Raw genomic sequence first — 12,185 nt, 5'->3', positions numbered from 1 at the left:
TCACAAGGCTTCCTCCTCAAACCCATGCTTGTCCACCTCTACTTCCCTTTTGACAGCAGTTGGGCTGCCAGTTTGCCATAGCCATTGCTTATCCCACTTTTCTCTTTGTAATCTTGCTATTCACCTTTTTCACCTTGTGCTCTCGCTATCCACCTGCTTTTGCCCTGAGAGGGAGCTCTTCAGAGCGACACACATTCTCACAATTACTACGTCAGTGTAATCACAGCCTCTTGCATTGGCAACAATTAGAATACCCGTGAACTTTGTGATTAATCACATCTTCCACTAACGGCTGTTCTTAAGACATCCCTCATCAGGTTAGAAAATGGAAGTTGTTGCACTTCCACTGCTCTCCATTCTGTTGTAAATTTGGTTATTTTGAGCAGCTGGAGTTAGAGGTTGCAACTTCACATTTCTTGTCTTCTGAATGTAGCCTCAGGTTTCCTGTTTCACAGTCGTTGAGCCCTGTCGTTCAACAGCCTGATCGAAACATCTTGTCATACGCACTCTTTGCTTTGGCATGGAGGGAAGCAGATCAGAAACTTCTGCAGCCGAAGCGAGTGAGGAAATAATTTATACTTCTGTCAAATTCTCTCAGACTCCGCCACCAAGGGCCAAAGCTGGACAGGAAAGGAGAGGTAAGGAAGCTGGATGAGGTAGGTCAACAAAAGATTTTATTTCAAGCGAAAGCAAATTCTAACAAAAACACTCTGAGCTGGCTACTGACTTTGTGTGGTGTTGCTTTTGTTCTGAAATTACCGTGAGTATTTTACTGTGATAAAAGCCGATGGGTCAGAGACCCAGCATTGTTCCCCTCCCTCTCTCTGTCAGACCCCTTTCGGTATTTACTCCTGGGCATTCATCCCAGGCATCCTTTTCTCCGAAAGGGGTTTGCACTTTTAAAGTTGTCTGCTTCTCAGCCATAAGAGATTGTCAGCAATAGTTCTTTGAAGGGCAGGCGAGATGCGAGTACAGATAAATTAGAGGCGTATGCTAATCAGAGATCAGAGACAGAGGAGGCATATGAGATCATCCATTCTCTCTCCCGTGGGGCTCTGCAGGATTCTTTTGTGATACATTTTTTCCTGTGTTTTCTCTGTTTTAGTTTTACATACCTCCCAGTGAGCAAATTTTCAGCTTTTGTCTTGAGACAGTTCTGCAGGGCATTTTATTACCAGGAAGATTTTCTTAGTGCTTTCCTTAAATTTTCTCTTCCCTTATTTCTGCTCCATTCCCCCTGTTCAGGCCTTGCAAATGTAGCACTGAGCAATTTCTCTGGCTGCTTATTTGAGAAATACCACCTTAGAAGAGTGAGATTTTGCATTGATGATGATTCTTTATAAGCGTCTCCTTCCCATGAGATGATTGCTTTTCCTCTAAATGCCCGTGTGCTTTAGATGAGTTGTGTTGCATTGGCTGCAACACTAATGGTTGACATTAGCTTTTTTCAGAGCTGTTACAGCAAAGGGGGCTCTCGCTCTGGGATACGAGATTTCTGTGCCCTGATCAGAATAACTGCATACATCTGTGGTTGTTACTGCTGCCTGGTCACTTGCTGCACTATGGAAACAAAGCCAGCACAGAAACCCCCAAGTTCCTATCTGGTAATCACACTCCTGCTTGGAAGGCAATCTTGCTTTTGCATGTGTTTTCATCAGAAATGATGTTTTCCGTTGCATCAGAAGACACAGGGACATCCCTTAATTCCCTGCCATTTGTGTTCACTCCCGCCTTGTTGGAGGTGGAGATTACCTGATGCCCTCTTGAGATGTTTGCAGTTTTCTTTTTAATATTCCTCCTCTCCAAATTCCTTTATGTACCCTCATCTTTTTCAGCTGAATTCAGAGGGCCTAAAATAAGGAAGCTGATCTTTGAACACACTTTCTGTGCATATTGTTTGATTATTTCCCAGCTCTCTTCTGCGTGTGAGGAGTCCCTAAGGAGCGCAGTTTAAGTACCTTTCTTTAGAAGATCTTTATTTTCAACTCTGTCCCCGCCTCCATCACTTTTAAGAGATGTGCTCTCAGGTATTTCATCTCTGTTTTCAAATGCACACCCTTGCTACCAAGTCATCCCTGGGACACATTATCACAGGTATATCACGGGTGTATAGATCAGTCCTCTGGTCAAACCAACTTTTTTTGGCTCCCATGGAGTCCTCGAAAATGAAGAGTTGCCCTGGCTGTCTTCTATTTGGCTTCCAGAGAGCCTTAGATATGCCACACTACCAAAATGTCAGTCCAGCAGTCACATAAGACAGCGTTAGCCTGTGTGGCATGCTTGTAGTAACAGTGATAACCAGGTCTGTGCCATAGCCAAGGACAGGATCCTCGTTTCTCAAATCCTCCTCCCTGGCCCTTGATAGTCATGCTGCTCCCATGCTGACGTAGACAGGAGCTGAGGGGAGCTATTTGGGACAGCACAATGACATTCTTCAGATTGTCCTAAAAGACTTGAATTATAAAATGCTAACAGCTTTCAGTTTTCAAACTGAATCTGGACTCCCAAAGCTAAAAATATTGGGTCACATTGCTTGCAGATGAATGCAGCGTATCACAGTCATTTCTCCAGGGCACTGACAGACCTAACTGGGTGTTTTGTATACTAGAAAATTATAACGTTAGATATTTACGTTAAATGTCCACCGGTCCACCTCGCCCTTCTCTTGGGGAGACTCTTCTACAGTTCCTCAGACAACCACATGGAAATATTTCTGGATACTCCATTCAGATTTCCCTCCTCGGTTTCAAACTCATTCCAGGTACTTCTCCCTTTCTCTTCTGCAAGAGCTTCACATGTACTGCAGGGGCTGAGGATCAAACACAAACCCCTGAACCTGTTTTAAAAAGGGGGAACTGCAGGGACTCCCTTTTGCAAGGGGTAAAATTCCCGATTTATGAAATTTTTTATTCCACTTCCCTGGGTTGATCACTGCAGTTCAAGTGAGGCTCAAATTCACCTTGAACACTTCAATATGACTTGCCCTCTTCACTCTCTTTTTTCCTCCCAAAATTATCTAATGTCATACTTTTTCATTTTTAAGAACTGAAGTGAACTCTCCCACTGCTCTGATTGTGGAGGTGCCCTGGGATTTTGTTTTGATGCTGAGTCGAGTCAGTTCCTTTTTTCTGCAGTTGGTTTGAAACAATAGAGAGTGAACTGCTCTATTCATTGCCAGGAGGCACCAGCTAGGATGCCCGGTGCTGGCATTTAAGGATTAACTGTTTCACTGACTGTCATCCCAGTCGTCTTGTCCTGGAAGTAGTTTTCCCTAAAATCCGGAACAGATCTGGAGGATGCAGGAGATAGCTTCTTTGAGAGGCAAGAGATGAAGGAAAACAGAAGTGCAAATTCTCAGAAATGTGGTCTCAGAACAAAGAATTATGTTTCAACAGATATTTATCCGCTTTTAGTTAGTTTTCAGTTGTAATCTGCAGAGAAGCAGCTCCACCCTACCCCTTAACCTCGGGCTGACTCCATTCTCTTGAGGCTTAATCTGATGGCAAAACCCAGTGACCTTACAAGAGGAATAGAGAGCAGGCAGAGAGAACAGCTACCCAGTTCAAGTCCTTCAGTTCTCCCATTGTCCTCTTGTGTGAAGCCGAGGAGTAGGTTGTAACTGAAATGTCTTTCTGTATTTTGTAACTGAAGAGAGATGTGTTTTTGTTCTTGAATTATGATTAAAAACATAATAAACGTTGGTATTTTTTTAACTACAAGTGGGGCAGCTAGAAGATCCTTCAAGCTTCAGGAAGCACAACAAAACCTTTACCTTAGGAAACATCTTTCTACCAGAAGAATGATGCTTACAGCAAAGCTCCCTCATGCTCTCCCTCGTTACTTCTTTTAGCCAAAACTGCAGGTCTAAATATGTTGCTATAAACTAGAAACTGGTCTTAAAACCGGTGAGCCTGCAAACCTCTCTAAGATCAAAATAAATTATTTTTTATTAATTTATTGATCTTGTCTACTTTCTGTATTTGGACAAAGCTTCCAATGCTTAAAGGATACATTCTTCTGTTTAAGTGAAATCCTTTCTCCTTCTGTTTTAGTGCTGGCTTTCTTTGTCCTTCCCACAATATTCTTGATACGTGATGTGCATTTGTTTTCAACCTCCACTGAGAGATCCTAAAAAAAGCCTCCTCTATTGCTTACAAATATTTTATTCTTTTAGCCATTCCTTTTAATTCCTTTCTGACAAACTTCCTCATTTTTCTGTAGTTTCCCATTTTGAAATTATTATACCACAGTGCCTGGTGGTGGTGGTGGTGGTGGTTTTTGGCTCTGTTGAATCTCAGTGCATTTGTGTTCACTGCAGCAGAGAAGCTGCTGGATGGAGCCATGGTGAGCCGGGTGGCCTGAGCATGGCTCAGGGCAGTCACGAGCTGGTTCGCTTTCTGTGTTTCCTGTCTTGCCGCTCCACGAGGTGCCTATTGATGGTGTCTAAGCATTCAGTCTCAGCATCATGCCCTGATGTGGCATTTGCTTAATTTAATGCGATTAATTGATGCTTGTCGTCACCGTGCTTCCCTCATGGTTGCTCTGGTTCCTTTTGCTGGTTCATGAGTGCTGTCACCATCCTTGTCTGGTATATAATTCCAACCTGATGCATTTAGTAGTATTTGCCTGGTCTGCAGTGTTGCTGTTACTCTTGATGCAGTTAGTTCTTTAACCTGATTTGGCTGTAATTTTTCTTGAGCAGAGAACAGTCCTCTCTGTCTTCCTTGTGTATTTTGTATCCTATTGCTATGACATCCTATCACAGCCCTTTTTCTACTAAGTTTTCGATGTACTCGCTGTGGTATTGTCTTTGGTTAAAGCTAGCCTTCCCCTCCCTCCATCTTACTTCTTAGACTCCTAGCCTTTTTAGGGAGTACAGATATGTTTCTTTAGGTCTTGTGACACGACCAAGAGAGAATAACCTCAGATTTCATGAGCTCCACCAGGGACTTTACTGCTGGATTTGAGTAGAAGACTCTGGAGCACCACAAGAGCAGGATGTGGTACATAAGCTTAAGGGAGAAGCACTGGGAAATCCTGGGTTCCTCAACATCAGTAACCATTAGCTGCACATTTAGTGCTTCTTAGAAAGTCCTATTGTCTATGCAGCTGTCACACTGAGATTAATAAAACAAGCAAACCAAACCCCCCTGGAGCTCATCTGTGACAGTAAGTGTCATCCTCTCCTCAACCTGGAGAGAGGAGATTTTAGTGCTGAGATTTCAAACAGCTTATGGAAAGTGAATGCCTTTCAGCTCCAGGAGAAGACAACAGAAGAGCAAGGTGTGGCCTGCAGGCTAACGGGTCATGCTGTACATGGGCAGACCTCTACATGGCAGTCCTGCCCCACCCTTGAAAGGAAGCTGTGCTGGGCTACGGTGGAGGCTGCCCCAAAGAGTCACCCTCTGCCACTGGCAGCAAGTGAACAGCAGATGATGGTGTGAAAGCGTGGAGGGGCATCCCAAGGTCTTCAAGGCTGCCCCTCCCATCCTACCACCCCGCCATCGGAGAGGCGGATGAGAGCGTAGGACTGACTTGTGAGTGTCCTGGGAAGATGTAACACGATGGTGTGTCTAAGCCTGTGAACAGGATGCTGAGGTTAAACCTGTTGCTGTTGCTAAGAGCGCGGGGGGAAAAGGCCTTGGGTTTCTTTTTGCATTTAAGCTGGAACATAGTGGCTGTAGCAGTGCAGCTCTGTGTTTCCACCCCGAGCTTCAATGCTGAGGCAGGAGCTGGTTTGCTGGGAGGCTCCTGCCAGCGGCGCGAGGTGTCACACGGTGCCTGGGGGCTCCGGCTGACTCGGGGCAGGTGCTTCCACTCCTGGGGTCAGCCACTGCAGGGGCTGGACCAGCCAGCTCTGTGGTCCTGCAGGGCCAGAGCTGTGGCTGACCTGGAGACAGGTACACCTGCTGGGAAGCTCAGGCAGGGACTGATGGCTCCGGGCTGAGCTGAAATGGGGCCCTGGGCTGGTGGGCAGGGGTGTGGGGAGGCCCCGGGGAGGCGGGGCAGCGATGTGCAGAGCGTAGACAGACAGTAATGCTCTAAATAATTCAGTTCCTTATGGAAATGCCCAGGACACAAGCAAACTGTGTAAAACCACCATTAGTTTTCATGTGGCTCCTGTTCACTATGGTTTCTTTTCTCTTTTACAGCTCCCTGTCTGTGGCCAGCAGTTGTGCCGGGCTTGGCTATAGGCTTTGGGATACTGAGCATCTCCCTAGCGATTGCTTTGATTTGGAAGATGAGTAAGTGCACAAAGGGGTGCTGAGGATGAGCAACCAGCAGCAAAGGACCAGAGACTCATCTAAGCACAGGAGCTCAGACCCTGAACTCCATTATATAAGGTTAAACCAGAAGCTGTTCTAGGTTTCCACTTAAGTACCCATTGCCTATCCAGAATATTTTGAAGAAATATTGTGCAGACCCCAGGCAACCCATTTCAGATCCTGTGGCAAATAGCAGTGAAGCATTTTCAAAGGTTTTTGCAGAGATGTCTGCTGTAATTATAGTGGTAAACTATAAAACAAATATGCACGTCTATAACACTTTTGCATGCATGTATAAGGTACTAGACCATGTGGGAGAGCCTACTGTTTGCTGCTTAAAATTCGTTCACCTGATGTGTGACATGATCACACTGTACCCACAAAATGATGTAATTTTTTCCCTTACTTTTTGTGCACCCAGAGTGTCGTCTGCTTTCAGATAGCCAATTTTGGTTCTCAGGTATCTGAGTAGTTCAGAGGAAACCCGGAGGGGGCGTTGCACCAGCATCAGAGTGCATGTGACTCTTGTACGAAGATTTGGAAATTGCACAGAAGATCTGAAATTCAGTGTTCATGCATTGTTATTTTTAAATGCTTATACTGACTTGTGTTTTCTGCATTGCAACTATCCAGAAGAGTTGCTTTTCAGCAGGTCTTTGCTGACAAGTGTCTTTCTGTTGGTTAATGGTAGAGAAAAGCTGGTATTTTGATTCCTTTACAGGTGACTCCCACCCACGCTGCCCTGAGCAGTGGGTAGCCTACAGAGGGAGCTGCTACTCCTTCTCCAGGGAGAAGAAGGACTGGCATTCCAGCCAGCAATCGTGCTGGGCACAGGGAGCTCATCTCCTGGTGATCAGTGATTCCAGCGAAATGGTAATGGTTTTCTTATTCTTTGAGGATCTTCCATTTCCTTGCAGATACCTCAGTGATTGACATCCAAGAAGTGCTGTCACTCATTTTGATTTTAAAGGAGAGGAAGGATTTATGACTGCAACATTACAGTGCACTTCCAGTTTCAGTATGCACCTTAGAAGTTCCCAGCAGGCAAAGAAGCAAAGGGGGGAAGGGAGAGGTGAGGGTCACTGTCAGCTACTCAGAATCATCCTAGGAATGATGTTAGGAGACAGTCTTCTCCACTGTCCCACTCCACCTCCCCTCCTAGCCCCAACAAGGCTGATGTGAGTGATTACAGGAAAAGACTGTGGCACTATGCAGTCTCTGTACTCATTGCCTACAAACCAATACGTCCCCACTCTTCAGAAATGATTCCTTTGCAAAAGCGATGCCTCTCCTCCCTGCAATCGCTCCAGCTCCTCCTGCTCAGTGACCCTTGCCACTCCTGTGTTCATGCATGGATATTTCTTTTTCAGTCTGTTTTCAATGCTTACTTCCTCTCTCTGCCAAGAAACCTCAGTTGTGCTGGTGAAATCAGAAACCATCTGTTCCACTGCTCATTTTCCAGCAGGTGCTCACTGGGGGCAGGGGCATGTATGACCTCTAAAGAAATGGGTACAGCTGGTCACTAGGGAGGTGAGGCACGTCTGCATAAGTAGAGCAGAAGTACTTGATGTGGTTTTGTGCAAGCCAGGGCTTATTAGCTCAGGTCCAATGAACGTGGACAGCGTCCAGTCCCTGGACAGAAGTTGCATTGTATGATGTTCTGTGGGGGCTTACAAAGCCAGGTCTCTGCTCGACCGGGTATACCAGGCTCTCACACTTTCTTAGGCAAATCCTGATTCTTTGAGAAATACTCATCTTCCCCAGATTACCCATTTCTCTGAGTGAAGAAATCCTCCCTGGTCAGGCTACTTTCTTACTACTGTCTCTGCTACTAGAGTGTTACCCATTACCCTGCTCAGACTTCTCCATGTAAGCAAGACTTTCCTAGCTATCCATGCCCTATGCTGCAAAGGCTGTGACTGTTCAACCTCCCTTTGCCAGGGAAGCACAGTCACCTCCAAACCACCAGCAACACTTAAGCGTTCCTCAAGCTACTCCTATTTCCACCACTTTACCAAGCCAGATTTGTTAATGCTTCTAGGTGAAGATATCTGCTCTGAAGCTTTTTTTATGGCAGCAGGAGACAAGGATAGGGCCCAGCCATACCACGGAAAGGTTGCTGTTGTTGGATTTCACTGCAAATGTGGACAAGACAAACTTCTCTCTCTTGTCTTTGTCTTTTTTTTTTTTTTGTGAGGGGGAGAATTTACTTCAGGGCTGAGTTTCTGTTGCAGGCTTCACCTTTTAACAGTAAACAGGAGTTAAAGGTTAGGCAAAAGGAAACAAGCATTGAAAACATGTAGGAGGAAAGTTTGTATGAAATTTAATGAGCTTCGGTCCTGGGCTTTTTACACAGCTCTGTTGGTGCCTGCACTTCCTGCCCTGCCCTGATTTTACCTTTAATTGTTAATACTTTGTATTAGCTTGCTAGCTAGCTGCATTGTGGAGCATTAATATTAATACTAATAGTGTACTTTCCTACATAAAGCCCTGTGTAGGAAACTCCAGGAGACTGGGGTGCAGTTGGTTCACATGTATTGCCCTGAGAAATGTCCTTTGAAGAATCTGCCCAGGACCCTTGAAAGCACGCTTACTTCCTTGTGAGTGTACACATAGCTGTTATTCTAGGCATGATCTGCAGGGCTGATCTTCCTGATTAGAAGGTGTGGAGAAGCAGTATTGTCAGCCACTTAGGGAACAGTCAGGCGAGGGGATGTATCTTGCTCTCCGTTCTCTTTACTTATCCTTACCTCCATTTTCAGGCTGGCTGCCATTAGTCACTTTGTAATTCATCACCATTTCTAGGACCTGTTCAAGAGTATTCAAACAGGATGTTTCTGGATTGGACTGAGGAACAGCACAGGCTCTGGCTGGATTTGGGAAGATGGCTCTATATTCAATGGCACCAAGTGAGTTTCATTCTGTTTTTAAAAACAGCAGTGCTAATTCAGATTGCCTGGTGTTCCACAACACCCAGAGTTCCTGCACCAGATCTCAGGAGCTTTCTTACTGGGCAGATTTTCTTCTTACTGTCACCTGTACGGCACTGAACTCAAAAGGGTCTACTTTTTACTGCCCTGCACCTCGTAAAGGCATGTACCTGTGAAAAGCAGGGCTAATGTTAGTATCTCACTCTCTACTTCCATCCAGCTGCTCAGACCAATGATTATTTACCTGCACTGCCCACACAGTTGCCTAGTCAGAAAAGCATATGGTCCATCTTGGCTTTACTGGGTTTAGCCACCTTGCTCCTTGCACCCATTCTGCCAAGTGCTGGTGTCACTGGGTGCGAGGACCCAGCCCTTTGCTCCTTCACTGGTGCCAACCCAAGTCAGAACTTTGATTTTGGCTCAGTATTTACTTGGACAAAACTCAGCATTCTGCATGAGGGAAAATACTATGATTTGGTCCAGTGACTTTGCCTGACCCTTTCCTTTTTATGGCAGTTAACACAATGAGTTAGTCTCTAACACTTCTCCAGCAAAGAAACTCGCCCAAGATCTCGCTGTCAGTAGGTCAGGACTCTAAGCACTTGGCTTAGTTCCCTTCTTAAATCCATCTTTCTGTTCTTACAAACTCCATGGAGGCGATCATCTTTCCATGAAACTCTCAGCACTGCTGTTCTCCTGCTGGTGGGTATCACTGTCACTGCAGGGCATCATGTTTATGTTTGGTTCTGATTTGGGTTCCACAATCGCAAAATTACTTAGATGTGTAATCTCTGGGTAGATAGGTATGTTGGTGTATTTTGTTTTCTAACAGCTGCCCTTTGGAGGTTGGGCTCTTTCACTTCCTCTGGGCTCTGCCCTTCAAAATCGGATGTTTTTTCTTTCTTGCCTCCAAGAGACAATCTCAGTATTTTCTCTCAGTCTCACTGTTGTTCCGTGTCTTTTGCAGGATCCTCTCTAACAGCCCTGTGCAACACTGTGTTGTCCTGATGAAAGATCACTTTTGGGCCTCCAGCTGTGAATTTTCTGCTCCATGGATATGTGAGAAATCTCTTAGATAAATCCCATGTGCATTTTCATCTCATAACCATCTCATCAGTGGTACAAGTGGATCATTGTCCTGCAAACCAAAGCTCTATACAAGAAAAAGGACTTGCCCTTTCCACACCCTCACAAGGTGTTTTGCAGGGACAGGTTTGTGGCCCATAAGGGTGAGTTATCCTCAGTAGTAGATCAATTCTCAGTCCACATCTGTTGGATTACTGTTGTGACCAGATGAGACCTGGGACATATCCCTTGCCCTACTCTTTCCTTATTTGTCCTATAAGGGCAAACAAAAGTTTTGTCACAACAGATGCTGGGTCTTCAGATCTCTGAGGGTGAATTTTCCTCCATTCCTGAGCATCAGGTTTCACTTCCATTCCCCGCATCTCCATTGTCTGGTGCCAGCAGGACCAGGAAAATGAAGCGTGCTGTTCACTGCCAGAAACATACAAAACAGACTTCTCCCAGTGGCAGCCTCTCCTTTTGCATCCCAGTGCTATGAGTAGGAGAGAAGACGGTGAAATGAGACTACAACTTCTGTAAATCCAGCAGTAAAAATAAACCTCCAGTACTGCACTGGACCAAAAGTGTGTATCCATGTCATTACTTCTCTCTGTTGGAAGGAACCAGCTGCACACCATGTTTTATAGGCCACCTTCAACCAAACTAGTCAGAGGCTGGACTTCTGGAGTCAAAGGAATACAGTTAATTGTTATTATTGAATCAACCGAGAATGTGTTTCTCCCTCCACCTCTGCAGTTTCATACTCAGAGAGAGGAAGCAGTGGACAAATCCTTACTACAAGGAGCTTTCAGTTCAAATACAGCAGAGACAGGCTAAGAGTGCGAACAGCATAAAGCCACAGTGAACATTAAGGGTGGGACAGCAGGTTGCATTTCCACACACCTGGAAAACACTTTTTTCCAGCTAGTGATTTTGTTCCAACAAAGGAAGAGAAATTTTATTAATTTCCAATTTATCCTATTTATCCTAACATATTTATATCATATTCCAATTTACTATTATCAGGAGGTTAATGGCAGATATTCTGAGGTGTGTGTTTGTTCTGGGTAAGACAGACTGGAGAAATGGGCTGACAAGAACCTCATGGAGTTCAACAAGGAGAAGGTCGAAGTCCTGCACCTGGGGAGGAACAACCCCATGCACCAGTACATGCTGGGGGTCACCCAGCTGGAAAGAAGCTTTGCGGAAAAGGACCTAGGGTCCTGGTGAACACCAAGTTGAACATGAGCCAGCAACGTGCACTCACTGCAAAGGAGGTGAATTGTATCCTGGTCTGCATTAGACAAAGTATTGCCAGCAGGTCGAGGGAGGTGATCCTTCCCCTCTGCTCAGCACTGGTGAGGCCGTCCCTTGAGTACTGTGTCCAGTTCTGGGCTCCCCAGTACAAAAGAGACATGGACATATTGAGGAGTCCAATGAAGGGCCACAAATATGATGAAAGGACTGAAGCATCTCATGTATGAGGAAAGGCTAGGACAGCTGGGACGGTTTATCCTAGAGAAGGGAAGGCTGAGGGGAGATCTTATTAATGTATATATAATGTGTATATATATATGACAGTAAAGAACTAGGCAGCATGGTGCATGGCAGGGAAGGGCTAGGGAGAAACTAATTAATCCAAACACTGGAGTTTTCACCTGAAAATGCTAGATCAGGGGTTCACGAGGAGGATTACAAGTATGTTGGAAGTGATTGTTACTGGAATTGATACTGCTGTGCCACATGTAAATAAGGGCTACAAACAACTGTGAAATCACAGAGAAAACAGAAACAAGATCTTGTTTCCAAAAAGAAAATTGCTGTTTCCCCCCCAGCAATTTTCTTTTCAAATAATTGAAATTGTCCTTGCATCACCTGGTTGAAAGAAGCAGCTTAATGCCGTTTTGACCAATCCAGTTGCAAC

The 12,185-nt window shown here is 45.1% G+C and overlaps 1 protein-coding gene across 1 annotated transcript; it reads left to right on the top strand.

The window, feature by feature from the left end:
• Window positions 1–520: 520 nt before the first annotated feature.
• Window positions 521–10,275, top strand: LOC104074326 (killer cell lectin-like receptor subfamily G member 1). The gene is made up of 5 exons (XM_009574405.1): window positions 521–638; window positions 6,153–6,245; window positions 6,988–7,139; window positions 9,072–9,175; window positions 10,164–10,275. Exons 1-5 carry the CDS (start codon window positions 521–523, stop codon window positions 10,273–10,275), a joined length of 579 nt encoding a protein of 192 aa, XP_009572700.1.
• The last annotated feature ends 1,910 nt before the right edge of the window (window positions 10,276–12,185 follow it).

Source organism: Fulmarus glacialis, unplaced genomic scaffold, assembly GCF_000690835.1.
Source record: "Fulmarus glacialis isolate BGI_N327 unplaced genomic scaffold, ASM69083v1 scaffold26093, whole genome shotgun sequence".
Classification (NCBI taxonomy): Eukaryota; Metazoa; Chordata; class Aves; order Procellariiformes; family Procellariidae; genus Fulmarus; species Fulmarus glacialis.
This window is presented reverse-complemented; position numbering and strand designations above follow the sequence as displayed.